The sequence below is a fragment of the Marmota flaviventris genome, chromosome 19, assembly GCF_047511675.1.
Source record: "Marmota flaviventris isolate mMarFla1 chromosome 19, mMarFla1.hap1, whole genome shotgun sequence".
NCBI lineage: Eukaryota > Metazoa > Chordata > Mammalia > Rodentia > Sciuridae > Marmota > Marmota flaviventris.
Window position 1 is genome coordinate 8,038,876 of NC_092516.1, and position 27,778 is coordinate 8,066,653.

Here is a 27,778-nt window from a genome sequence, read left to right on the forward strand (position 1 = left end):
CTTTGAGTGTTTCAGACATCCTTCAGCAAGGTTGTAGGTTGTGCACAGTGGGGGCAAGGGACCAAGGTTCCCCAGGAAAGATGACCAATGGGGGTGGGGACAGACCCAGAGAAGAGAGGTCAGGGTGGCCTTCCTCTTATCTGGCCCTGGATCCCAGCTCAGCCCAGCTCAGCCCAGCCACAGTTGACAGATAAAAGTGGGCGTTGGCCCTATCAGGGCTGCCAATCTCAGGGCCAGGCCAAGGGGTTGGGGCCCAGCCCCTGTCTTTACCATCCAGTGCTCCTCCCCAGGGACAATGTCCAGATGGTCAGCTCACTGCAGACAGATGCAGCCCAATGCCCCGCCTTCTTGGGCAGCTGACCCTTCGAGGTGGGGCATGGCCAAGGCCAGGCTTTCCCCTCCCTGAACTCCTCTGTCAGAAGAGAGGAAGCAGCACCTGTCACAGGGGTGCCAAGGGGACCAACGGGATGATTTGGGGTGTCAGGCCTGGGATCCAGGGTGTAAAGGACTCTGCAGGCAGCAGTGTGAAGGGGAACGGGGTCCCCAAATATTGAGCTGGGAAAGGTGAGGTTCCTGAAGTCCCCTCCTGGGGGTCAGGTCTCAGCGGATCTGGCTCCCTGAAGACCCTGCACCCCACCGTCACTGGGCAATGTGAGGCTGCTGTGCGCTGGGTAGGCAGCCTGGGCTGGGCACACCTGGACCCCACCCTTCTTCCCTGTGCTGTGCTGACCAGGCAGGTCCCACTCCCTGTCCCAGCGGCCACCTCCCAGGGGTGGTCCATCTGAGGGAGGCTGGGCCCCACCCAACACACTCCTTGCCTCACCATCCCAGCTCAGACCCTTACCATGCACCCTGAGCCTCAGCCAGGACCAGGTGCTGGCATGAGGGGGGCTGGGCCTGGGCCTCGCACAGCCACAGCCTGCTGCACCTTCAGACGACTGCCACCCTGCCTCGGTTTCCCCACTCCTAAGAGGGGTTCTGCCCTGGGGTTCTTGGTGGGGCCCTCCAACCCCCGCCTGTGCATGGGGCTGGGGAGGGGATGGGAAAGTCCCAGGCTGGGCCCGGGGCTTGTAGTCAGCTCAGTCATCAGGCCCCAGCCAGACAGGAAGCCCTGCGTGGTCTGTGCAGCTGGGGGGCTTTGCCCATCTGATCTGTGTTGGAGGCATGGGACCCGAGGAAGGATGTGAGGACAGGACATCCTGGAGGGCAGGTTATCATGGAGTCCTGAGCTGTCTCCCCCAGGCTTCTGGGTCTCAGGAGGAGAACCCCAAAGGCAGGGCTCCCAGAGGCTCTCTGGGGAGGTGTGAGCTGCAGGATCCAGGGAGGGCTTCGTGGAGAAGGTGGCAAGGACCCAATCCACAGTCTGGGTTTGCAGGGATGCCCGGGTCCCATCCTGTCCCTGTGTGGTCTCTCTGTGTCACTAAGCTTGTTCCCTGGGGTAGTGTCCACATGGAGATACAGTAGCAGGTGCGGCCTTTGGTGGAGCCCTGTTCTGCTCCTCCCCACTCCCTGCCCTGTACACAGGTGTGTGGCTGTCCCCCACCACCCTACAGGTCCAGGCCTCAGGGTCAACTATCCTGTCCCTGCAGTGGGCAGACACCACAGTCCTCAGACCTGTGGCCTCCTGCTGTGCCTGGTGTGTGTCCCAGCCTAGGTGTGAGGATGGTGGCATTGCTGGGGGATGTCTGCATCTTGGCTGGTGTTGGTGGACCCAGTACTCTCTGGTCACTTGGGGCTGCTGTACTTGCCACCAAACACAGAGCTAAAGCTGGTCAGCTGGGGCGAGGCTGCGTTCATCCTTACCAGCCTGGGGCCTACAGCCACATTCCTATGTGAACGGGGTCCTCACCCCAGAATTAGGGGGCTAGGGGCCGGGAAGCCCAGGACTGTCCTGGCTCCACATGCCTGGTCCTGGGGGCCCGGAGAGCCAGCAGCCCCAGCAGGAAGTGTGGTGCTTCAGGAGGCTGAGCCCTTCCTCTCAGGTCCTGGTGTGCTCCTTGGCCATCAGGCCTGGGCCAGCGCACAGGGTCAGGGGGTACTGTGTAAGTTCCCCCTTGAGGGGCACCTGGAGGGACAAGGCAGGCTGGGGCTGGGCAGTGCTGTGCCTCTCAGTTGCTGTTTATGGCCTGTGGCTGGTTTCACCCTGCCCTGGGCTTTGGAGGACAACTGGCAACCAGCCCATTTGCTCTGGCCCCACCTGCCAGGCCAGATGGATCTTGGCTTCAGCTTGGGATGGGGACTTCCACCCCAGCCTCACCCTGGGGCCTGGAGGGCATCTCTTGGGCCTGCCGTGCTGACAGCCCTTCCCTCATCACAGGCCTGTCTTCCGTTTGTCCCTAAGGTGTCCATCAGGTTCTGCAGCCAGGTATGTCCTCAAATGGTGTGTGGGGAGTGGAGGGGAGGACTGGTGGGAAAAGCTCAGGGGGGACAGGGTATTTGTCACAGGTGGTGCCTGGAGGCCCAGGGAGGCCACATGCTGGAGTATGCACTTGGGTGTCCTGGCTGAGGGGTTGCTGGGAGCTGCCCTGTGAAGGGGCCTCTCTCCCCTTGGTGGTTAGTTTGTATTTTTGGCAGATACTTTTGGCCTCACAGCACAGCTGTGGCTCAGAGGCACCACCAGCTCTGGATCAGCTACACTGTCCCCTTCCTCCTCAATGACTTTCCTGCTTGGGCAGGGGCCATTCCCACCAGCCTGCACCAGCTTCCCGTCTCACTGGTTGACCACGTTGTCATCTATTGCTGCCACTAGGTGGAAGCTCAAGTTGACCCAGAGCTGGCCAGGGAGGACCCTGCATGCTGACCTCAGGGACTTAGCCTTTACCAACATCTGAGGGGAAACTTACGCAAGAAGACTCTAACCACGATATAGCGCAGAATTTGGGGGCATTCGGCACAGTTTCCAGTTAATGTGATGCCACCTCTGTCTAGTTCTCAGCCCTGCTTGGTCAACCAGCCTTCCCTCCCTCCCCCGCTACCTGGGTCTTCCTATTTCCTATTATTCTGAGCCCCTCTTGATTCCCGGGGTGCCTGCCCTGGTCCAGCCCCCTGTCACTCCAAGGGGCCCTGCTACAATGTGTGGATCATGGTACTTAGAAACCAGCACATGGGCTTCTGGGGTGTCATTTCTCCAGGGAGGGCCCAGCAGGTGGGGAACTGAAGTTGTAAGAGGGAGACCCCCTGGAAGATGGGAGGGGCAGTGGGGAAGCGGTAGCAGGCAGGACGCTGGCCTCTGGAGAGCCAACAGCCACCCCTTCTCTTCTGGCTCAGGGTGTGGACAGTCTCAGGTTTTAGATTCAGGGACCAAATCGTGAGGGGCCATGCTGCCCAGGCTGGGGTGAGGCCATGGTAGACCAGCCTCTGCTGTGGTGGGTGCTCACTGCTGCCCACAGCTTCTCTGGGTGTGTCCAGGGTGAGTGGGGGCAGTGTGAATGTCCAGGCCTGTGGGCACACTGGCAGTGCAGAGGACTCCTCTTGACCTTTGACTCACTTCTGAGCCTGGAACCTGTCCTTGTCAGCAACAAGGGGGACTATGGTATGGCAGCAGGCAGCCCCAGGGCTCTGAGGCCTTCCTGGCCACCAGACTGGTACTGACTTTGGAAGTTTCCTGACCCTAGCCAATAGGAAGAAGCTTCTGCATGTCTATGTATACCTGGAGGGGAGAGTGGCTCCCTCTCTCCCCACTGCTGAAATCTGCAGTCTGCCCCTCTGCATATGTTCCAGCTCAGGCAGCAGGAGCCCGAGATGCCGTCAATCCTCCACACCTGAAGCCTGAGGGGGATGAGCTGGACATGGATTCTGATGGGGTGGAGTCTGGTGGGCTGGACACGGACTTCTTGCCTGTGCAGCTGGCTGCCCTCACAGGAGGGGTATCACCACACCCATCCACCCCACCCTTCCAGGTCCTTGAATACATGTGACTACCAGGTCCACCTGGGAGAGCTGAAGACCTTTGTCTCCTAATGTCTCCACCATGAGGTGAATTATCCTGTACTCCAACTCTCCTGGACCACCAGGGTCTAGAAGGGACATTGCCTTGGTGCAACTGGTCACCCTTGTGACCCCCTGCAGCCAGATCTTGCCTGCCTCCCCAAGGTCTCAGCTGACTTCCACCCTGGGATGGGTGTTGAGTGATGGGCTGGGATCACATGCAGGAGGGAGGCAAGGAGCCCCCTGACATCCTCTGGACCATGGCGGGAAGAGGGGAATTGGCCCACCAACCTTGGTGCATGTACCAAGGAACCAGCTCCTTGCCCACTCTGCAAGTGTGGGGGCTGGTGCTCCATTCTCCCCCGAACTTGCCCCATCCCCAGAGCCTCTGTGGCCCCCATACAGCCTGTAGGAGGCATGGTGGACACAGAGACCTGCAGCCAGTCCTACCCCAGCATGGATAGCAGCACTATCAGGTCAGACATGCTGTGTGCTGTGTGCTGGCATACCCTGCTAGGTGGGCCTAGGGCACAGTGGAGGGCTTGGGGCCTGGAGTCCAGCAAGACTCCCCACCAACCACCACTGGCCCTCACCTTGCTCTGCCCTCCAGGATGACCGGAGGCCTGCCAGGTGGATAGGACCTGGTTGCAGGCTGGCGTGGTCCGCTGGGGCGAGGCTGCATCCATCCTGATGGGCCTGGGCCTACAGCCACATCCCCATGTGAATTCCTCACCCCAGAATTGGGGTCCTTGGGGCTGGGAAACCCAGGACTCCCCTCTCCTGGCTGGGCTCTTTCTCCTGGTCTTCCTGGTGCTGCTGCTGGCCAAGTGCTGGCTGCACAGAACCTGGCTCGCCCCTCCCTGGTAGCTCCAGGACTTGTCTCTGACACAACAGGAAGTCTCTTAAATAAGTTAGTGTTTATTCTGCTTTGTTCCCGGCCCTCCCTTTTCCCTTAAGAAGCTGAGTTTTCTGTATCAGATTATTGCAACATTTAACCTGGATTTATAAAACAAAGGGAACAAAACAAAGGACTGAATCCCCAGGCCAAAAATCCTGGATGTACAGGGCCCAATGGGGAAGGGTCAGGTGTCTTATTGCGCGGCTTCTGTCTCCCTGGTGACGTGGCCATTCCCAGAGTCCCGGGGATGTTTCTGGAACACTCAGGGGATGGGGCAGGGAGTGACATGGGGACGGAGTGCACTGGAGGTGACAAAGGATGATAAGGACTCAGACTCTGAGCAAAGGTGGGGTTGGCTGCAGTGGCCTCAGGGTGAGAGGTCCAAGCGTGTTCCCTACACAGTCACGTGGACTGCGAGGCTAGAGCTGGGGGCCTCCGTCGAGGAGCTGCCGGTCTTTCTCCTGTCCCCAGCACCTCGGGCAGTGGTGGCAAAACTCAGGAAAACCCCAAACTGAATCTGCACGGTGGAGGCTTGTGGGACCCAGAGGCTGCTCCCCACGCGTGGAGAAGGGGTGTCCACCCTTCTCCCTGCTCTGACGTTCTTCCCAGGCCCCTCCGTCCACAGCAGGGGCAAGCTGGGGTCTGCTCACAGCCTGCTTGGGCGCCCCTCTGTGGGATGCTCCCAGTCCCAGGATCAAAGCCCTGTGTGCATCAGCCCCAGCTACACAGATCCATCTGCACTGTCACCCAGGGCAGGGGTGGCTGGGAGCAACCCTGCTTTCTTTAGCGGGGTTTGGGGAACTGTGAGGTATAGTTCCTGGTCCTTCTGTGGGGCATCTCCAGAGGGCAAGGGTGGCTCTGTTTCATGGGGTTCTAGAGATGTTGTGGCCCCTGAGAAGGAAGCTGTGGGTTCTGGGGTCCCACTGTGGTCACTGTCCAGCAAAGGGTCTCCACTGGGGCCCCCCACATTCAGTGGCTCAAAGGCAAAGCTGGGCACAGTTAGATGCTCTGATCGGCAGGCCTGGCCCCAACGCTCCGCCTTGGCTGCAGGGTCCCCTCCTGCACCTGGGCCCTCGGTGGGCTCCAGGCAGTCCCTGTGCAGGGCAGCCTCGCAGGATGGGGTCCTGCGCCGCAGGGTGCTGCTGCCACCTTCTGCTGCAGGGGGCCGGGTAGAGCTCTCATCCTCCATTGGGGGATCCACAGAAATGCAGGGGGGGCTCATCTTCTTCTTCCTGCGTGCCCCCAGGGCTGGCTCGAGCTCAGGGACCCAGGCCTTGACCTCCCTGGGATCCAGGTGGCTGTCCCCGCTACCCAGCTCCATGGAGGGCCACCTCTGCATGTCCACCCGGCCTGGTTTGTCTAGGAAACCCTGGGCGTCCACACTGCAGAACCTGCGTAGGTCTTGCGCGCTGCCTGCCACCCCTCGGGCCACAGGGGAGGTCACCGGGGAGGCTGCAAGGCTGTGAGTTGAGGCCAAGGGCCAGGGCTGGGCAGAGCTGGTGATGTGGCTGACCTCCTCGTCAGCTGGGTCTGAGGCTTCAGCCTCATCTCCACTAGGGGCCGGCAGCCGGCTGGAGATGCAACGTTGTCCGAACATGTGCTTGCGGGTGCGAATGCTGGCAGGCCGTGGGGAGCAGGGTGGGGACCGTGGGGGGCCCCCCAGGGAGTCCTGCCTGGCTGGGCTCTTCTCAAAAGACTCTGTGGATCCCGGGGCACTGTCCCCACGGCCATCAGCCTGCTCTTCCAGCGATTCTCTGCGCATGGCTTCCTGCAGAGACACCAGTTCAAGGTGAGGAATGGGACTTTGGCCAGCAGGATGAGGGGGCAGGGAGCTGCTGGTGTGAGCAGGGATTTGTGAGGCTCTGAGGGACCGGAGCCATCCATTGCAGCCACCAGTGGAGGGGAAGCCCTGGAGGCCTGAGCTCCGGAGGGCAGAGCCTGCACAGGGTCCAGGATGTGCTGAGGGGCACAGGGTGGGGCACAGGGTGGGGCCCAGGCCTCACAGCCCATCTAGACACCAGGAGGATGGGATACCCCGAGAGCTCCCAAGCAGCAAGGGGCTCTCCTGCTGGCCACAGGAGCTGGGGAGAACAGGTAGGGGCTGTGGGTCAGCCTTGGCAGGCCAGGCACAGCTAGGACCCAGGAGCCGGCACTCTGCCACCGTGAGGGCCCAAGGCTATTGCCTGAGGACGACTCTTGGGCCCTGTGACCAGCTCTGCAGTTATAAGCTGGGGTCTACCATTGTGCTACCAGAAACCACCACTGGCTTGACGCCCTGAGGTCTGCCAAGGGGCAGATGGAACAATCTGAGCCTAAGGACACAGCACCTGCTCACCCTAGGCCTCAGCACCACCTATCAAAGGGAGAAGGAACCCCATGAAGCCCCCCCAGGCCTGCGGGATGAGGGTCCCTACCTGTCTGCAGAGCAGCCGACTGAGGCTGGGGGAGTGGGGTGCGCCACGGGGGGACAGGGTACACTGAGGGTCGCTGCCCCTGGCAGGTGGGGATGTGGCTGATGGGACCTGCAGGGAGGCAGAAGGCTCCAGGGGCGGCGAGTGAGCGGAGGTGACCAAGCCTGGGGCAGGGACGCAGCTGAACCAGGTGTCCTGTGCCCCAACCCCGCCATCCCCCACCCGCGACTTGCCAACCCCATCCTCCCTTCTGCCAGCCCCGTCCTCTTGGCCCCCCAGGGGTCACACCTGAGGGGGTGCTGCCCGCGTAGGTCTCCATCCTGGCCTCCTGCAGGGGGTGGGGTTGGGGGGCCGCGGCGGGTGCCACGGGCCGGAACATGCAGCTGTCGTTGGGCAGTGAGAGTGTCCTGGACACAGACACCTTGCGCACGGCCAAGAGGGTGGGGCCATCTGGGCCTGTGTCTGGGCTTTCTGGGGGTGAGGGGCGGGCGGGGGGCCCCTGCGACATCTCCAGCTCGAGCTCGGCGTCCATCTCGGCGTCCTCGCGGGCCTCCTTGTTGCTCTCCTCCAGGTGCTTCATGAGCACGGCCACCACCACGTTGACCAGCACGAACTGGGCCACCAGCACGAAGGTGACGAAGTACAGGGGCGACAGTGCCGGCAGGTAGCCTAGGCAGTGCTTGTCCTCACGCGCACACTCCCGCAGTGTGTCCTGCGGAGGCAGCCAGTCACTGCGCTGTCCCTGGCCACCCGGGCCCCACCCAGGGCAGCTCCTGCCCTACCTTCATGATCCCATTCCAGTTGTCCCCGGTGGACACCCGGAACAGCGTGAGGAAGGCCATGCCGAAGTTGGCAAAGGTGGCGTGCCTGCTCAGGCCCTCGCAGGGGTTGTCCTCAGTGCACTCTGTCAGGGGACACCCTGCTCGTCAGCATGGAAGCCTCCACCACAGCCTCCCAGCACTGGCAGGACAGCTAGTGCAGGCTCAGCAAGGACGGGGCTGATCTGGAGGGTCCCCACTTGCCCTGGCTCGGACTGGGTCAGAGTCTTAAGTGACAATCCAGAGGACACACTGCCAGCACCTGCTTCCTGGCAGCCACAGGGGGTCAGCTGGTTGGTGTGTGCTAAGGCCCAAGTGCAGTCCTGCCTGGGGCCACCTCTGGAGGACAGAGTGAGCCACCTGTGCACGTGCTCTAGTGCTGACCTCACGGGGTGAAGGCCCAAGGGGCCAGTGGGAGAGTGGGGAAGGACACCAGGGGTCTGTGGCCTGCCTGGGTTGGGGCTAGGATCCTGAGCCAGCTGCAGGCCTGTGTGGGTGGAGGAAGAGGGAGCCTTCCTGACCCCCTGGGACTGGTGGTGCCCAGCAGGGAGTAGGTGGCGTGGCCACACTCACCTAGCCTCCCAAACAGCTCCACTCCCAGGGCAGCATAGATAAAAAACAGGAGCATGAAAAGAAGGCCAAGGTTCCCTACCTACACGAGAGAGAAGCAGAACAAGGTCAGCCCTCGGCCCAGCCCGTGGACCTGTTCCCGCACTCGGCCCAGGCAAGGTGGGGTGAGGACCCGTCCTGAGCTCTGTGACCCTCCTGGCCCTAGAGTCTCCTGGACCTCCCGTTCTGGCCCCAGGTCCAGGGCCCCTCCCGAGTTGGCCTGACCTTTCCCTGTCCCCCAGTCTCTAACCCTCCATAGCTCATGCCCACCCTGCTCGCCCAACTGTCCACCCCTGAGCCGCTGCCCTGGGGCTGTCCACCCTCTTCCTAGCATGTGCTCTTCCTGAGGCCCAGAGGGTATTGCTGAGGGCCCTTGTTTGCACTGTGCAGGGGCCACTTCTGCCTTGGGGTCCCCATGGCAGGGCCCTGGGCCAAGGCTCAGTGGACAGGAGTGCCACCAGAGGCCTTGTCCCTGCCTTCCTGGAGAATCTGTGCAGCCCCGCAGCTTCTGAACGGCTGGCACCTCAGCACCTGCTCCAGCACCCTACAAGGCTGGGTGTGGCCAGGCCTGGGCCTCCCTCCTGTCCCTATGGGTGGCTGGGCAGAGGGTAGAGCACCAACCAGCATGTCACTCAGATGGGATGAAACATGCTGCTAAAGATGGTGGGGGTGGAGGGCTGGTGGGGCGGGTGGTCGGGCACACGGTGGGGAGGTGGCTGGAAAAAGCCTGGGGAGACAGGGGAGTGGGTGGCTGCTGGCGTTGGGTGAGGAGGCAGGCAACTGGGCACTAGGTCATCAGCTGTAGGGCAGGGCACATGGGTGGATGGCCAGTAGGCTGGGCCATGGCCAGGGGGAGCAGGGGGACTGGACTCTGTGTAGACAGGGCCATGCAACTGGTACCTTTCAGCCTGAGGCCAGAAAGGACAGGTGGGACTGTGGGTACAGTATTGTGGACATTGGGCCAGTCTTCTACCCACATCAGGCTCACCGTGGTCCCCACTGGCCTCAGCCCCTCCCTGGCTCTGTGGCCCCTGACCTCTGAAAGTACACTGGTCAGGGAAGGCACTGGTCACTGCTCTTGCCGTAAGACAGGTGAAAGCAGGTGACCTGCACCCCTCCTCCAGCTCAGCTGAGCTACACACATGGATGTGAGGGAGGAGGGGGACGGTGAGCCAGGCCCTCCCCGAGGTCTTGTCCTTTGAGAGTTCACAATGCCCACCCTCAGGTAGTGCCCAGACCCTGACCTACCTGGGGCAGGGCTTGAACCACAGTGTCCAGCAGGGCCCGCATGCCTGTGGCCATCTTCAGCAGCTTCAGCACTAGGGTCAGGAGCTGAGTGTTAGCAGTCATGCTGACCCCCACCCGATGATCCAAAGACCCTGGACACCGACCCTGCGCTCCCTGTCTGGAAGACAGGACTACCCCGTTAGCTGCAGACATCTCAGGCGACTCAGACCTGTCAGTGGCCCATCCTGCTCTGTCTAGGCCTCAGAGGCCATCAGAAGGTTCTACTGACAGTCTAGGGGACCCCAGGTGGACACCTACCACGGGCGATACGGAGCACACGCATGATGCGGATGATGGTGGGGTTGATGGGTAATGCGGCATTCATTTCAATCTCCTCCAGGGCAATGCCCATGATGGACAGCAGGACGATGGCCAGGTCCAGCTGGTTCCACCTGGCCAGCAGAGGGCGCAGCTGAGCACAGCCACCACCCCAGAGCCCACTCAGGGCCAGGGCAGGAGTCTCCTGCCTGCCACCTGCACTTGTCCCAGGACAGCCAGGACTCCAAGAAAACCCAGGGTGCCTCAGGGCTGCTAGGGGACCCACCAACCTGTCCTTGAAGAACCGCCGGAACCCAAAGGCCACCAGCTTCAGCACAGCCTCAATGACAAAGACGATGGTGAACACGTAGTTGCAATACTTGAGGGCCTCGTCCAGCGACTGGGGGACAGAGGGGCAAGCTGGTTGAAGAGGCCCTGAGTCGCCCCTGCCGACTCTACCTGCTCAAGTGGCCTCCTGCGGTCATGAGGCCCCAGCCCCAGGACACCCTGCAGCATGTGCTTGGGCGGTCAGGTCTCCCATCTCTAGCACAGCACACAGTTGAAGCTTGACACAGTAAGGGCCCTCTCAGCGTGCAGGGCCTGCAACTGCGCCTGGCCACTGTGGCCCCAGCTCTGCTGACCTGGGTGCCTAAGAAGCCTGGGAAGCGTCACCCAGGTAAGGCCACTAAGTCTGGGGGGGACACAGGCCCTCGCCCCACCACGCCCTTGTGCCCAGCCTCACAGCAAGGCATGTTCCTCAGGCTAAGCTGCTTCTGTTGGAAGGCTCTGCCATTCTACACCCCAACTAGGGGCCGGAGACACAGGTGCAGGGAGCATGAGGGGCACAGGCCATCCCTTGCCAAGGACATTTATAGCCAGCCTTAGGCTGGAAGCGCTTTCCTGGGCAGGTGCTGTGGGTTTGGGCCTGGTATTTAAAGAACACCCTTGGCTGGACAGCAGCAAAGCTGGGCTGGACTTGCGGCTGTGCCACTGGGCCCACCTTGGGCTGGTCATAGTGCTCCATGGACATAGTGATGACGTTGAGGCCAATGACAAAGGTGATGAAGAGGTCTAGGTAGTGGCTGGTGCACAGAGAGTGGATGGAGCGGCGTGCCTGGGAGTAGTCAGCGTAGTAGGGCCGGCGCTGGGCCTCTGCAGGGAGAGGGGTCGTGAGCAGCCAGCACCAAGTGAGCGGGACAGCTCAAGGAGGGCCCAGCTGTCCTGGTCGGCCCCTTGGGGGCTTGCAGGAGGCCAGAGGAGGGCGTTCTCTTGGAAAGGGACCCATGCTGTAGAAAGGCAGTTCTGTGAGAGTCCATGGGCTGGGATTGCAGGGAGGCCTTGGGGTAGGTCGGCCTCCTGGACTGGGAGGTCTGGACAGCCCCCAGGAAGGGTATAGAAGTTGAGGCGGCCTTCCTGCATTCTACCCGGGTCCCTGCACCAGAACTGCCCTCCTGAAACTTCAGGCTGGCCAGCAGGAGATCTGGCCATGTTGGCCACGGACCAGCATTGGGATGAAAGGCTGGGCAGGGCAGCCCCTTATCTCCCAGTCCAGACCCCGTGGGCCTGCCTAGGTAGGGATGTACCCTGGCCACAAGTAAAGTCCCTTCCTGTGCCATCTCCCAAGGAGCACCTGGTGATAGTGGTCTGGGGTCAGCCTTCTGAGGTCAGTAGGGCTCATGACAGGAAGGCAGGACCTCCCTGGGGAGTGCCTCCTCTATGTGCCCCTGAAGGTCTGTCTGCGAAGTGCCCTGCCCACAGCAGCCCTGTAGTGCTGCCAATTCTTGCAGGAACGGTATGGGCTGCCCTGTGCCCCGGGGCCACCTTGGCACGCAACCACAAATTTGGGGCTGAAGGCCTAGGGCAAGGGAGAGCAGGTGCTGACCAGAGCGACCCCCCACCCTGGAGGCTCATGCTCCTTGGTCTAGCATGCAGTCACTAGAGAGCTCAGCTCAGCTCAGCTAAGGCAGCCAAGGGGGATGGCAGCTTGCACAGAAGACGGAGCAGCCACAGCCGTCAGAGCCAGGGGACACTTTTTGTCCCCAAGAGACAGCAGAGACACACACATGCAAGCTGCAAAGAGGGACAGGCCAGAGCGGGGGCAGCGGCATGGACACTGGAGAGCAAGCCACAGCCTCCCCCCGCCCGCTGGCACCTGGCCCTAGCCTGTGCCCACCCTGGGGGACCCCAGCGAGCCTGTGTTCCTTCCCCATGCGGCGTGACGGCCGGCCAGCGTTAGCAGGCTGAGCATGCGGGCAGGGCAGGTACCTGGGCTGGGGAAAGTGCCTGGAAAGACAAGGAGACGTCTGAGGGCCGCAGTGGGGGGCGGCATTGGGGGCCTGCCAGGGGCGGGGCATGCCTGGGGCAGGGGTAACACCAGGGCCCTGCCAGGGGTAGGGGGGACACTGGGGGCCTATCAAGGGTGGGTGTAATGCCAAGGACCTGCCAGGGGCCTGCTGGGGGAGGGGGAAATGTCAGGGGCCTGCCGGGGGTGGGGGACACAGGGAACCTGCCAGGAGTGGGGGAAATGTCAGGTGCCTGCTGGGGGTGGGGGACACTCGGGGGCCTTCTTGCTCCCAAGCCACAGGCCAAACTCTCAGGGGGCATGATGGCTCTTGTAGAGGGGACCCATGGGATGAACCTGTCCCTAGAGAGCAGGTGCAGGCTGGGGCGCCCCGTTTCCTGGGTCCCTTGAAAGGGGACCCTGCCTCCTGCCACAGTGGGCGCCCCAACTGCCCACGCCTGCTGGCCCCTCATGAGGCCGGGCCCCCATGCAAGGTGGGCCACGTGCAGAGCCATTCGGGTGGGGCTGCAGGCCCCGGGGCTGGTGCCACGGCCCTGTGTGCAGGTACCGACCCGCCACCGCCACCAGGGGCGCCTTACTCCTGCGCCGCCTCTCCAGCCGCCGTTGCCGCTTCTCCTCCCGCCGGCGCGCCTCCTCAGCCTCCTGGTGCTGCCGGCACTTGTGGAAGTTCTCTACCACCACACCCACGAACATGTTGAGCACAAAGAAGCTGACGATGAGCAGGAAGGAGATGAAGTACAGCAGCATCCAGGGGTTGTGGTTCTGCACGGGCTATGGCACACGAGGCGGTGGGTTGCCCTCCGCCCGCCACGCCCACGGCGGGAGCCCCAGGACACAAAGGGTGACTCCAGGCCTCTGTGGCCTCCCAGCCCGCGCACCTGCTGGTCAATGCCCACGGCGTCTAGTCCGTCATACATGATGTTCACCCAGCCGTCCTTGGACGATAGCACGAACAGTGACATCAGCGCCTGCGAGTGCGATGGGTCACCAACAGGGCCGCGCAGTGGTCAGCCCTGCCCTGGAGGCTCCGCACGCACCGCGCCCACCTGGCCTAAGTTGTCGAAGTTGTACTTGCGCCGCACCCAGCGGTAGTGGGCAGCCCGGCACTCAGCCTTGGTGGAGATGTTCCTGGTGTCGGCACCCTCGCAGTAGTAGAACTTCCCCTTGAAGAGCTGACCGGGCACGGCTGTCACCCGGGGCACCCGCCCAGTGGCCCCCAGACCTGTCCACCTGGGCGGCAGCCCACCCACCTGCACCCCCAGGATGCCGAAGATGATGAAGAAGGCGCAGCAGATGAGTACGATGTTCCCGATGGGCCTGAGCGATGAGATCAGCGTCTCCACCACCAGCTTGAGGCCTGGAGCCCGGCTGATGACCCTGCCCCAGTGGAGGGCACGCGTGGTTGAGCCACACAGCGGCTACCAGGTGGGGTGGGCCACGCCTCGTCCACTCTGGACACCTGTGGTGGCCCCACCCCATCCTCCCTACTCTGTCCTACCTCAAAGGCCACACCTCCACCCTTGGTGGCCCCCTGTCCTCCCATCCCTGTTCCTGTCCTTGCCCTACCTCAGAGGTCGCAGGGTCCGCAACAGGCGCAGCACGCGCAGAATGCCCAGGATCTTGGCACCACCAGCGGAGGCCATGGCCACAACGATGTCCACCAGGGACACCAGGACCAGCAACCCGTCCAGCACGTTCCAACTGCTCTGCAGGTAGGCACGCTCGCCCCACAGCAGACCCAGGGCTACCACCTGGGGATGGTACTTGGGCTAGGTGGGAGGCCCACAGGCAGGGCTGTGGGCGGGGCTTGGCAGTGGGCGGGCTAGGGCGGGGCAGTGGAGAGACCTACCTTCACCATCATTTCCACCACGAAAATGGCTGTGAAGATGTAGTTGGAGACGCTGAGGAAGGCCCGTTCCTGCAGGGAAAGTCCGGTGGGAAAGCCGCACTCTGCCCTGCCCGGCCTTGCCCCAGTGGCCTCCGACGGCAACTCACGGTGCTCCCGGGGTCGATGTCTGGCCTCTCCAGGGCGATGGTGATGCAATTGAGGAAGATGAAGACGAGGACCACGTGGTCAAACATCCGGTGCGCGATGACCTTCTGGCAGCAGGCACGCAGCCTGGGGAGGGGGCTGTGAGTGTGGCTGGCGGGCCCCACAGCAGCTGCGGCCCTGGGGTCACCCGCCAGCCCCCCTGTCCTCTCACCTGTTCTGCGGGGAGAAGAGGTAGAGGGCCCAGGACTCGCGGCTGCGGCACCACTGGGGCGTGTAGGGCTCCAGCACCTTGTGTAGGCGGAAGCAGCAGCTCTGGGGAGGGGAGGTAGCCCTCAGACCCCAGGCGTTGCCTTGTCCCTCCTGGGGGCCAGTCCACCCAGGTGCCTGTTGGGGCTGCCCCTCCCTCCTGCTGTCTGCCAGGAGCCTCACCTTCCCACACTCCCAGGCAATGGGCAGTGATTATAGCGAGTCCACTGGCCAGCTTGGTGGGGCCCCTGAGGCACCCAGCCTGGCAGACACTGCCTGCTTCACCAAGGGGGCTCCAGGCAGTGGCTGACCACAAGGGAGGGCCGGCCTTAAGGGCAGGGGGCCAATTGGGATCCCCAGAGCTGAACTCCACCCCTGGCTAGTCTGCTGCCCTGACCCACAATGGGCCCAAAACGGCACAGGGACAGCTGTGGGTCTTGCTGGGGCCCACTCACGTCTTCCACATCGTCATCCAGCTCAACTGTGTCCTCCTTGTGACTGTCAATGCGCAGGAAGAATTCACTGGGCAGGGCCACTGTCTGCCCATTACAGTCGTGGAACTTGGCTGGCAGGAGGGCGGCAGGCCGCGGGGACTGCAGGTCCAGTGTGCTGTGGTGGTCCAGGGATTCGGCGCGCCGCAGTGGGCTGGCTTGGGGCCCGGGCGAGGACCCTGGCCTGGAGCCGGTCCCTGGCCTGCCATCCTCGGCCTCATCGTCTGTGCTGCCCTTGCCGTCGCCAGACAGCAGCGATTCGCGCTCCCCACGCTGGCCGCGGTGCTTGAGGCTGGGCGCGCGGCCCAGGCTGCTCCAGCTTGAGCGCCGGCTGCTCCAGGCGCTGCTGGGGCCCCAGTGGGCACAGGGTGAGCTGCGAAGGCTGGCCTGGGGGCGGAGCAGGAGCGGGAACACGCACTGGGCCCACACCCACTGGCAGGCAGGGCCCTTCCCTGGCTGCCAGTCAATGGCTGGCACTTGTAGCAAGCTGGGTCACACATGTGAGCCACCCTGATGACTAGGGACACCATCCATGCTGTGTTCTCATGTAGACCCTGAGCCAGCTGGAGGCTCAGAAATGCCAGCGCCTGCCCAGGCGGGTGCCCCTGGCTGCTGTGTCCTGTGAGGGTCAGCAGGAGGGCCCCAGAGGGCTGGGGCCATGTGCAGCACCATTTCCCTGGGTCACTTCTGTACTTGCAGAGGGACTTGGCTGCTGTCTCAGGGCATAAAACTAGACCCACGCCTGGGGCCTCTCCTGGGCTTGCTGTGCTGCTTGACCCCCAAGCAGGAGCTGAGTCTCACTCCCCGTCTACCTCCTGGGGAGGAGTGGCTCCCCACCATCCTGTCCTAATCCTTCCCCATGTCTCTTAGCTACACACGGCCCCCTCCACTCCCTCTGCTCTCCCCTCACAGCCACGTCCACGGGGCAGCACTTCCTGGAGTTTCAAAGTGCCTGAGACACCCGGGCCACACACAGTGGATGCCTTGCTGGTGGCGACCCCTGAGTCCGACCCTAGTCCTATTTCCCAGCCCTGTTCCATTTTTCCTTCCGTGACCTCTGCTCGACCGCTTTCTCTCATTTTGAGCTGGGATAGGAACCTGCTGGGCCTTCTGCTAGCCTGCAGGGACCACGTGGAGTTTGCCTGCCTGCGCATAGAGCACAGCACTGGCCCCTCAGACTTATGTGGCCAGAGCTTTATGAGGCACATGGACTTTTGCTCGTCTCAGGGCAGGAGGTGCTACAAGGGCCTGGGCAGGGGATCAATCATCCTTACCAGAGACTTCTGGTCCCCCTGCTGGGGGTCCACAGAGCTGCTGCTCCCACGGCGTGAGTCCAGGAGGCCATGGGCCACGTCCAGATGTGGAGAGCTCTTGGGAGTGGGAATAGGCGTGGCTGCCGTATGCATGATGAGGGGAGGGGGCAGGCTCCCCCGGCCCTCCAGGTGCCCGTTGGGGGTCACCACCAGCGATGACATCTTCATCTCTGGGTGGAGTGGGCCCCGTGAGCAGCTAGATCCCAGGAACAAAAACTCCTCCCAGCCTACCACACCAGGACAGGGATGCCCCCATGCCGGTCAACACCCCCTCACACCTGAGGCTGGCAGGACCCTAAACTTGTCGAGATCCTCCTCAAAGTGGGTGGATGTCTTGTCCTCATCAGAGTCGGATCTGGTGGCATCACCCTATACCCGCCACGCACAAGGCAGACGTGAGGCTCCCTCGGTGGGCCCTCAGCCATGGAGGCTGCAGTGAGGGGGTAGGGCATGGGCAGAAGGGCCCTGAGACCGCCTGCCGAGGGTGCCCGAGCCCTCACCTCTGCCTGGAAGCCCTCCACCAGGATGGCCACCAGCAGGTTGAAGAGTACGTAGTTGCCGAAGGTCATCAGGGCCACGAAGTAGAGGGCGGCCCACGAGGAAGTGGAGGCCATGCCATTGTACAGCACCACATTCCAGTCCTCCTGTGTCAGGATCTGGGGGGACATGAGTCAGGCCTGGCACCAGCCCGTGACCCCTGGGCCCTCGGCCCATCCTTCCCACTCAGAAGCCCCTGGGTGTACCTGGAACACAGTGACGATGGCCCAAAGCAGGGAGTCAAAGTTCTTTCTGTCAGGGACAGTGTCTCCTGTGTCTGTCTTCAGGCTGAACTTGCAGCCAAACAGGTGCATGCCCAGGATGCTGAAGGCAGGAGTGGGGTGCACTGAACAGGGACCCTCCATCACCCCAGTGCCTGACCCCCCTCCTGGGCACCCACACTTGTGGCTTAGGAGGCACCTACACCCAGAACCAAGGTGGACAGTTGAGGCCACTGACTCTGGGCAGTGGCCAGGACCTGGGATACCTGTCTTATCCCTGCTTGGCCACAAGAACCAGCCTGCCTGTTCTGCCCACCCTCTCCGAGCCCTGTGCCCAGGCCAGGATGGCACATGCAGGCACTCAGCAACCCCTCCAGGAGCCTGCATGATCCACAGTCCCCACCTCATCTGCCTGGAGGCTCCACCTCCAACCCCCACCTGTGAACGGCACCCTAGCACCCGCACACAGTAGGTGCTCAGTCATGCTGCCTGAATTCAGGCAGCGGTGACAAGCTGACTCCTGAGGGCTCAGGTGGAGACAGGCATAGCTCGGCTGCCCTGGGGGAGGCCGGTGCCCACCTGAAGATGAAGATGAAGAGCATGAGCAGCATGCAGAAGGTGGCCACGTTGTCCATGGTCTTCATGAGCACCACGAGCTGCCGCCGCAGTGCCGGCAGGAAGCGTACCAGCTTCAGCACCCGCAGAAGCCGGAAGGTGCGCAGCACGGACAGGCCTCCATCCGCCTGCCCCACGATCTCCCAGACGCTGCAGGCCAGGGTGCCAGGTGGCGGATCAGTGTGGCTGTCCCGACCCCGGGCCCTCTTCCCGGAGGCAGGATGGCCTCTGCTCTACCACACATCTGGGAGCAGGCTGGGCTGCAGAGGTGCCCAGGGGCTCAGCAGCCTGACTGGCCATGGGACCTGCAGGCTGCCCAGCTCCTGAGCTCCCAGGAGACTTGGGCTCTCAGCAAGTCAGAGAAGTGTCTCAGCCTCGTGCCTCCTGTCCTGACCTCTGTGGCCAGGACTGGCTCCTCTGCTCCCAATTGCCTGTTCCTGCACTCCTGAGGTCTGCTTCCTCTATGGGAGCCGAGGTCACCCTCAGATTCCCCTGCCACTCAGTACTGAATCTTGCTACAGCAAACGCCCAGAGGTGAGCATGATGTAGCCCCAGCTGCCCTTCCTCATCGGGATGAAGGGCTACTGAGCACCCAAACTGGCCTGCGGAGACCAGCTTCTCCAGATGCTAAACACCCACCGAGATACAGCTGCCCTAATGTGTGGCCCACGGTGCCTGTGGGGAAGGGACTGTCCAAAGCCTGAGGTAACCAGGGCCCCAGCCCACCTGAACCACCACCATCAAGCTCCTTCCTGTGGATGATGCTCTGCATTTCAAGATTCTGCCTCAGAGCAGAGCTTCCCGGGTCCCTTGGCCTGAGTGGCCACGCACCCACCTGATGACCACGATGATGCCATCAAAGATGTTGTAGGGGTTCCGGATGTAGCCCAGCGGGCCACAGGCCAGCAGCTTCAGCAGCATCTCCAAGGCAAACATGCTGGTGAACACAATGTTGCTGATCTCCAGAGCATTGGTCAGCTCCTCTGGCTGCAGGCAGGGAAGAGGGTCAGGGCCTCCTGTAGTGTCCTTCTGGGCACTGAAGGACAAGCAGCTTTGGCTGCATCAAGGGCCCAAGGGACTGAGGGCTATGTATCCACTCAAGAGACTGCTCATTTGTGAGCTACAGAAACAGCACCCCAGGGGTGCCCTCCAGGTGGACAGCAGACCTGCCTAGCCTACCACAAACTCTCTGCTCCCCAGGACCTGCCCAACCTTCCTGCGATTGCGGCTCAGTGTGCAGGCTGCCACCGGCCTCCTCAGACCCTCCACAAGGCACAGGCCATGGGGAACAGAGCTGGGTGTGGGGCTGGGGGCTGTTGGGTGCAGCAAGTCAGCAGCCTGTCCACGCCCCCTGTAGAGCCCAAGGCCACACTGCTGGGGTGGGAGCCTGTGTGTGATTGTGCATGTGTGTATACAGGCAAGCCTTGCACGTGTGACCGTGGAGTGGGTGCGCACATCTGTGTGCACAGAAGCTCCTCCAGGTGGGGGCTGTGCTGCCCAGAGTCCCGCCCTCCTGGGACAGCACCCTGCCTGGGGCCTGCCTAAGGCCAACAGCGGCTGCACTTCCCCAAGTGACTCTGGGAAACAGCAACTGGACATGCCCAGATGTTAGAGGATGAGAAGACCACTCTGGCTGCTAAGGGGGATTTGGCACAGTAGCAACAGGAGCTGGCCCTGGACCCCAGGAGGACACCTGCCCTACTGGACCCATTGTTCCTGCCCTGGTGTGGCCTCAGTCCTGAGGGCAAGGGTCAGCTGTATAAGGGGCTCTGGTGCCCAGGAAGGTGAGGGGTGCTCGGTGCCCTCTGCACCCCTCCTCCTGGGCCCAGGAGTCACTTCATGGGGGCTGCTGCAGCCACCAAGGGCCCCTGCGGGTATGGCCAGGGTTTGGGCCATTTGCCTCTCCCAGAAAGCACTGAGAAGGGCTGGCTGGTTGGATATCCTTGGGCTCAGTGCCTCTGGGTGCCCTGACCTGGGGGTTTTCTGGTGGTCTCCTGGCTCCCACCCTGACTGGGAGAACCTCTGGGCTGGAGCCAGAAGTCCATGTCCACAGCTCAGCAGAGGCCTAGCCTGAGGAGTCAGGAGCATCTGACTCTTACTGCCCAAGGGACTGAGGCTATGCAGACCTCTCCTTGCTACAGAGGCCACCACACGGACCCTTGGGGCCTGAAGAGGCGCAGCCTCAAGGAGGCAGAGCTCTGAGGCTTGCTAGTGGCCATGTCCTGGCTCTGACCCCGTCCATTCCCCCGAGGGCCCCACCTGCTCATGGTACTCGACGCCCATGCTCAGTGTGTTGACCAGGATGGCCACCATGATGCCACGGTTGAAGTACTTGCTCTCTACGATGCGGCGCAGCTTGCCACTGAAGGAGGCCCAGAGACGGCCTGGCCAGCCTGGCCCGCTGGAGGCTGGTCGCCGCTGTGGCCGGCATTGCACACCACCCTGGCCTGGTGTGTCTGCTGCTGGGGGTGGCTGCATGGGATCGCGGCGGTCGCTGCGTTGCACGTCCTGTGTGAACTCGTAGACCCCATGGGCATCTGAGTCCCCGCTCTCGGAGCCACTGAACTCAAGCTCAGGGTCCTCCAGAGCACTGGCACAGTATGGGCAGTTCTTGAGTTCACAGGTGAGTGTGCCCGCCTGGGGGCTGGGCAGAGGGCAGGGCACACTCAGGCCTGAGAGACGGCTGGAAGCCCGGCCCAGTCCTGTGGGGACACAGACAGGGTCAGATTTGCACAGAGCGCCAACCCCAGGGCACCAGGGCCCCAGAAAGACTGCCCTTGTCCTGATGCTAGAGGCTGTGATGGGGCCTCATGTGGGAAGAGGCCTCTGAGGAGGCCTGGAGCAGACAGCGGAGGGGGCCCTGGACAACTGGCATCCTCAGAAGAGGGAAAACACGCATGGGAGAGTCCTGTGCAGCAGCAGGCAGGGGCTGAGGCACCACCCAGCATCCAGCCCCAGCAGCCTGTGGTGCCTGGGCCTCCAGGAGGCAGCCCACCATGCTAATGCCAGCTTCTGGCCTCCCAGAGCCCAGAGGACGTTTCTGTTGCTGTGAGCTACCCACCTGAGGCACCCTGACAGCAGCCAAAAACATAGGGCAGACGCACCTGCAGGCACACACCTGGGCACACACGTATCTGGGTGTGCACTTGCACACTCAGATATCCCTGGGGACCATCACTGTACACCTGGACACACTTGTACACCCACACGTGCACATGGGGGCATTCATGTGTACAACTGGGCACATTCTCACACACATGCAAACCTGGGAACACATGTACACCTGCACACATTTTTGCACACACACAGGTGCACTTGGGGAAGTCACAAGTTAGCTAGGCACACACGTGTACACCAGGGTGCACACATCCCCAATGGTGGCACTCCTGTCACACATTGGGGTGGGGACACTTGAGGTGGGCAAGTTTGTCCCCTCTACAGCTGCACTGCCCACGGACACCTAAGATTCCATTTGCTGACATCAGGGTACGCGGTGGCACCAGCTCCCCACCCACCCAGTCGCCCTCCTAGCTGTCGCCGTCCCCCACAGAGCAGGCAAGGCCTCCATCACTATCCTCCTTGCAGGGGCTGGAGCACGTGTCCCCTGCTGTCCCACATAGGCCCTGGTAGAGCCTCCAGGAAGGCAGGGGACCTGCTCCCCGGGAAGACCCATGTTCCCCTTGGGCTGTCTGTCCCAAGCGGGACTCTATACTCTCCTGATCCTTGGGGACCCTGCACCTTGATTTCTACTCCCACACTGCCCAAGCCTCAGTTTATCCACCAGCAAAGGAACCAGCTCCCAGCTACTAGGGGCTCCACAAGTCCTCCCAGGCCACGGCAGGCCATGGACGTGGGCACATGGTCCCCCAGGACCAGGAGGGACGTGGGAGGTGTGCCAGGCTTTCCTTGCCAAGCTGAGTGCCATCTCAGGGCAAAGACTCTGCTCCTCTGGGCCTGTCAATGGGGCTTCACGTGGGATGGAGAGATGGGGCCCCTCTTCCTCCCTGACTGGCAAGGTGCGGGGTACACAGGCCATACCCCAGGGTGCTACCAGGTGCCCTCCTCCTCCCTGGGTGGTGTTGGAGTCCTTACCATGTTCCCCAACCACGTGCTGCATCTTCTCGTAGGGGCCAGGGCCACCCAGGCTCAGGGGGCTATGCCCCATGGTCCTCGGGGGCACGGCCCGCTGGCCCTTGGGCCCGGGGCTGGTGCTGCCTTTGTTGCCAACCAGGCCTGAGGGCAGGATAGTAGGGTAGTTCATGGTGCCCAGCCCCGAGGCCAGCTTGAGGCTGGCAGCAGTGGTAGCTGCAGTGTGTGCGACCCGGGCCCTCTCCTGCGGCCCCTCCACGTGGCAGCCGGCGTGGTAGATGCTGTGCACAGACTCGGAGTCAGGCGGCCTATGGCCCAGGCAGGGCGGCGAGCGTGGCGCGCCGGCAGGCACCAGCCTAGTATCGCGGGTGCCTGGTTCAGGAGTGGGCCTGCGCGGGCTGCCATGGCTGAAGTGGTAGTGGTGGTGGTGGTGGTGGTGGTGGTGGTATACCAGGTGGTGCACGGAGGCTGCGCACCTGCCTGCTCGGCGCTGCCGCTGCCCGGGGCCCTGGCCCTGCAGGCTGCTGCTGGGGTCCACCTTCTTGCGCCAACGGCTCTGCCAGCGTGCGTAGAGGCGCAAGCCGCGGCGCTTGACCTTGCGGATGACGTGGCCCACGTACTTGAGCAGCTCCTCGTAGCAGCTGCCTGGCTCTGAGAAGCTGGCTAGTGTGCTGTCGTTGGACAGGTAGCGGGCACGCTGCTCACGCATCAGCTGGTTCTCCCGCTGCTTGGTCTCCGAGAACTGCGTGGCGATCACCACCAGGCACAGGTTGATCATGAAGAAGGAGCCCACCTGCGGCAGGGTGGGAGTGACCACCACTCCCAGGGCACGAGCTACACCCTCCCCTTAGGGGTAGGGCAGGACGCAGGGCCGCCCTGCACCCCCACCCCTCCCCAGCCCACACTCACGATGATGAGCAGGATGAAGTAGATGAAGTTGTAGAAGGAGTGGGCGTCCATGACGTAGTACATGATGTCCACCCAGCCCTCCAGCGTGATCACCTGGGGAGGGAGGCGGCTGCACCCTGGCCCATGCCTGCTCCAGCTCCCTAGCCAGCAGTCAACACCATGCCCTCCTCATGGCCCTTCCAGGGCCCTGGCCACACCCTCAGTGCCCACCTGGAAAATGGCTATCCAAGCGTAGCCGATGTTGTCGAAGTTGATGGCACCGTTGTGGGGGTTGAGGTCCCCTGAGCGGCACACGTTGTAGTACTGGTTCCAGTTGATGCAGGCGTTATGGCTGGCGCCCGCAGCCTGGGGCTGCACATAAGCCTCCCAGCCCAATGTGCACTGCATGCGCAGTTCCCGGCGGCCGGGGATGTGGGAGCACTTCTGCATGCCGTTGTCACGGCGTGAGGAGCAGATAAAGGGGTTCTCCTCGCCCTCCTCCGTCTGGTAGTACGGCCGTAGGAAGGTCAGGTTGTTGTTCCTGCAGGGCAGTGGGGCCAGAGCCCGGCTGGGTCGGTGCCTGGGTCTCACTGAGCCTGAAGCCCACTGGGACTCCCACTCCTGCCCCCAGGAGAGAGAACGCAGGGCAAGAGCCAGTGGGGTGAGCACCCAGGGCAAAGGCAGACGCCATCCATTGGCACTGCTGTGGGCATGGTCAGGACCTGGCTAGGGAACCCATGAGCCCACCTGACATAGCTCCAGAGGCCCTGGGCTGTCCTGATGCCCTCCTCCCCTTGATGGCCAGGCCTGGAAGGAGGGCCAGAGAATCTCAACCACTCTGGGGGCCACTGGAACTTCCTCGTGGGTCCCTCCTCTCTTCCTGCCAGACCTCCCCAGGGTCTCCCAGACCACTATGAAGGGCAATGAGGGGTCAGAAGCAGATAGTGGCATCTGTGGGGGACTGTCCTTCAGAAGGAGACAAGGAGGAGGCAGGATGGAGCCTGGCTGCTCCTCCAGTCAGGCCTCCTGAACTGCAGACTTCTAATGACAAATGCTTCACACCCCAGATGCAGCAAGCTCCCCTGGGGCATGGGAAAGCTGCTGTGCCCATCCTGAGCAGGGCTGGGCACTCCAGGACAAGCTGGGGGAAGCCCTCGAGGTCAGGCTCCATGGCCCTGGGCACACCAGAGAACTTGCAGGGGTCCAGGAGAGCAGGGCTGGGTGACCCACAGGTAAGTGGGAGCTCAGCCCCTGCAGGGCCTCTCTACCAGCACTCCCATGTCATGTTGGGAACGCACAGGAACAGGGAGAAGAAACAAACCCAGGCAGAAAAACAAAGAGAGAAACCCAAAGCCAGGACCTTGGTTCAACCTAGGGGGCCTCCAGGTAGGGAGCAACTCCCAGCCTCTGGCCTGCTGGGTGCAGGTCTCGCATTGGGGGTGTGGCCTGCTGGGTGGGAGGGGCCAACAGAGACGGGGCCTGATGGGTGGGAGGAGCCACTGTGAGCAGGCCTGCTGGGAGGGTGGGGCCTCACACTGGAGGCAGGGCCTGCACACCTGACAAACGTGCTGTCCAGGAAGCAGCGGTTCCGCAGCAGGCCGGCCCAGAGCTGGACACCAACAATGCCAAAGATGAAGAAGACGAAGAAGCAGAGCAGGAGGACATTCCCGAGCATGGGCAGCGTGTCCAGCAGCAGGGTGACCAGGATCCTCATGCCTGCGGGAGGCAGGGCTGCTGGTCAGCTCAGCAGAGTCCTCCTAGAGGGTCCTTGGGCCCGGGCCCTGCCTGAGCTTTGCTACTGTGAACAGTAGCAAATTCCTAAATTGCTACTAATTCCCACTGTGTCCAGTGTGCTCATGTGGGTACTCTGGGTAGCTGTGCTAGTCCCACGGTGACTGGTGTTCCCCACCTGACCTACTGCAGGCCCCGAGGGACACTCCTGGGTCACAGCCACACCAGAGAGGAGCAGGCCGCAGCTCCCCATGGGTGAGAGCTGGCCAGTTCCTGCTCCCTTCGGATGGCAGGGTCCTGGCCACATGGGCTGACCGCACACCTCTAGCATGGCACCTCAGGCTCAGGGCTGCCTCTTGGGCTCCAAGCAGGTGGAGCTCTGGCTATTCCCAGTAGGAATCGTGCTACAGCAGAGCCTCAGAGCCCCTCATCGAGGGGCACGGGGGACAGGCACAGAAGGCAGGAGGCAGGCCAGAAGCCCTAGGCCACACGAACCCAGGGCACCAGAAGGCGGGTCAGCCCAGGCCTCAGGGTCCCTTGATAGGTCCTCAGGAGGGGCAATGCCCTGTTCCTCAAGGTGTAAGCAGGGCCATGCTGAGGCTGCAGGTAGAGCCCTGGGCCATGTGGTTGGGCATGGGGAGAGGTGTCAAGGTGTCATGGAGGTCCAGGTGCAGGGGGCAATGGCAGAATGAGCCCTGGGTCTTGGGAGAGTCCAAGCCAGGAGGGACACTAAAGTCTCAAAAACAGGGAAAGGAACAGAGTCACAGTGGACAGACAGACACAGTCAGTGGGCTGTACTCTGGCCAGCAACTGGCTCAAAGTTCACACATTACCCAGGGGTCAGAGTGGACCTAGGGCAAATAGTGGAATACAGTCTTTAACACGTCCTGGGAATTGTTATGAGGAGCACACGGTCCTGTGTGCAGAGTCACCCTGTGGGACAGGTGCAAAGGCACTTGACCCAGCAGAAGCCATCTGTGGACTGAGCTGGGTCATTCGACTGCTCCCACAGGGTGGCCTGGGGAGGAGCTGCTGGCCCTGTTGAGTGGACTGAGCATGTAGAGGATGCTGTGCAGCATGCGAGGAGTCACACCTGCATCCCTCACCTTGCCACCTGGAGGGGTTCACTCTCTCCACTATTACAGTGAGAAAGAGGGGCTCTGAGAGGTTCAGTAACTTGCCCAATACCACACAGCACTGGAGTCCTATCTGACCCTGGAGGTTAGAGCAGACAAATCGGTAGAAGCCTGACCCATGGGAATTAAGGTACAACCCTGAGCCACGAGCCCTTTGGTGGGTCCTGGTGACCTTGGTTATCTAGAGGTGTTGTCCCCTACCACCACTGTCACACCCTCCTAGGGCAGGCGTACCCTTGCTGGGGCCACCAACTCCAGTCATGCCCTAGAGAGTACAGTAGTCCCTGCTACTCAGTGCTGGGACCAGGACCATGTGAACCTGCCTGCCCATCACGTCCTAGCCTGGATCTCCCCAGAAAGGAGGCAAGTCCTCAGGGCCCAGACAAGCATCAGGGTGGCCCTTCAGCTCCCAGTGCCAGGGCCTAAGTGGGATTAGAGAGCCCTGGATGGGGCCTGTCACTTACTGGGCACGCGGTTGATGGCGCGGAGGGGCCGCAGCACGCGCACGGTGCGGATGGCAGAGAGGCTCACGTTGTGTCCGTCCAGGGAGTACTCCATCATACTGGGGAAGCAGGAGACCCGAGGTTGGCAGGCAGGCCACTGGTCCTGAATCCAGCCAGAATGGGCCCTGAGGCCCATGACCCGGGCCACCCACCTCTCCTGTCCCTGGCTGCCACCCGGGGAACCCAGTACCAGCCAGCCCCGTGGCTGCGGCCACCAACCCTGCCATGACGATGAAGAAGTCCAGCCTGTTCCACGTGTCGCCCAGGTAGCACTTCTGCCCAAACAGCCCCAGGGCCACCATCTTGATCACCATCTCCACAGCGAAGAAGGCGAAGATGAAGTCATCGAAGGCCTGGTGGGAGCAGAGGTCAGGCCGGGCTGCCCCCCCCCCCCCCGCCCCCGCCCCAGGGCCCGCCCGCCCACCTGCCGCCCGCCCACCTCCAGGATGCTGCAGCGCTCCGAGCGGCACTCCAGGTCCTCGCAGGGCCGGAACATGCCCAGGGTCACACAGTTGAGCATGATGACCAGCATGCTGACGTGCTCGAACCATGTGCTGGCGTTAAGGACCACGTGCAGTGAATAGCCCCCCCTGCCCACCCGCAGGCCAGCCTGGCATATCCTGGACCCCCATGTCCCTAGCGCGGGAGGGCCACCCTGGCCACTTGGCACCAGAATGCCTGTCCATTCCAGAAGGGGCCACCAGGTGGCTCCCTGGCTCTGGAGTCCATAGTTCTGGGGAGAATCTGTTGCTGCTGCCTTGCCCCCCAGTTGACTCCTCAGGAACTCCTTGGACAGGGGCCCTGTGGCCAGCCAGCTATGCTACCTGAGGCCTCTGTGGGGGAGGCTCCCAGGGTTTCCAGGGCCTGGCCAACCTCCACAGTGGCCGGGTTGTGGGGGGCCGCAGGCAGGGTGGCCCACAGCCAGAAGGACCCAGGGTAGGGGAACCCCCACCCCAATAGCCCACCCCAGGCCTGGCCCATCCAACTTTGGTGGCTTTCCCTGTGCCCCCTACCCAGGGCCGCGACCACTAGAGAGCCAGCTAGCAGGGAGTTCCCATGGGAGACCCGGACCTAGAGTAGCTTTCTAAAAGACCACCTGCAGGACACAGTGGGGAAGCCAGGTCTCGCCTGCAGCCCCACCTCCCCAATACCGACCCCAGCCACAGGGGTTGGGCATCCACCCTCACAGCCAGGCCAGGCTCCAGATTCAGCCTGGCTTCACATCTCCTGGCAGGTAGCCACTAGCCTCTGAGCCTCAGTGTCCCTGGGCTTCCCTTGTGGGTCACTGCCCCCTGGCCTCACCCCACTGCCCCCTCACAGGTCACTGTCCCATGACCCCCTGGCCAGCCCCCCCACTTAGCCCTCATCAGCTGCTGCCCCCTGGCCACTGGACCCTGTGCTGGCTCCAAACCAGGGAACTTCCTCAAAGTCCAGGGCAGCCCTGCCCTCCTCCCTGGGTACTCTGCCCCAGCTGCACGGGGCCCGTGTGTGTGACTTGGTAGGGA

The 27,778-nt window shown here is 62.6% G+C and overlaps 1 protein-coding gene and 1 pseudogene across 4 annotated transcripts; one reads left to right on the plus strand and one right to left on the minus strand.

The window, feature by feature from the left end:
• The first annotated feature begins 1,164 nt into the window (after positions 1-1,164).
• LOC139702965 (tryptase gamma-like) lies at positions 1,165-4,710 on the plus strand (annotated as a pseudogene).
• Positions 4,711-4,853: 143 nt separating this feature from the next.
• Positions 4,854-26,819, minus strand: Cacna1h (calcium voltage-gated channel subunit alpha1 H). Of its 4 annotated transcripts, XM_071605833.1 has the most exons (33): positions 26,713-26,819; positions 26,493-26,626; positions 26,235-26,332; positions 24,460-24,619; positions 23,135-23,444; positions 22,925-23,017; positions 22,019-22,808; positions 20,186-20,628; positions 18,762-18,913; positions 17,891-18,076; positions 17,297-17,414; positions 17,054-17,209; positions 16,832-16,922; positions 16,515-16,723; positions 15,205-15,627; positions 14,715-14,815; positions 14,506-14,629; positions 14,360-14,428; positions 14,077-14,261; positions 13,761-13,887; positions 13,557-13,682; positions 13,389-13,478; positions 13,089-13,281; positions 12,474-12,491; positions 11,209-11,360; positions 10,499-10,608; positions 10,209-10,342; positions 9,908-9,982; positions 8,628-8,702; positions 8,019-8,140; positions 7,525-7,948; positions 7,240-7,400; positions 4,854-6,593 (listed from the first exon to the last, which is right to left on the minus strand). In XM_071605833.1, exons 1-33 carry the CDS (start codon positions 26,803-26,805, stop codon positions 5,547-5,549), a joined length of 6,789 nt encoding a protein of 2,262 aa, XP_071461934.1. In that variant the 5' UTR covers positions 26,806-26,819; the 3' UTR covers positions 4,854-5,546. The 4 variants fall into 4 exon arrangements, with proteins under 4 accessions (XP_071461934.1, XP_071461933.1, XP_071461935.1 ...); XM_071605832.1 differs by lacking the exon at positions 12,474-12,491 and having other exon boundaries at positions 13,062-13,281; XM_071605834.1 differs by lacking the exon at positions 12,474-12,491 and having other exon boundaries at positions 4,855-6,593.
• Positions 26,820-27,778: the final 959 nt, after the last annotated feature.

Bases quoted from the DNA above. Each gene is read 5' to 3' on its own strand.
- Cacna1h (XM_071605832.1), bottom strand. From the start codon at position 26,805: ATGCTGGTCATCATGCTCAACTGTGTGACCCTGGGCATGTTCCGGCCC. The intron at 20,629-22,018 runs GTAAGGACTCCA...GTGTCCCCACAG, and splicing joins GCACGTGGTTGGGGAACATG to GACTGGGCCGGGCTTCCAGC. The intron at 16,923-17,053 runs GTGAGGGCTCGG...TGGCGGGTATAG, and splicing joins TGGAGGGCTTCCAGGCAGAG to GGTGATGCCACCAGATCCGA.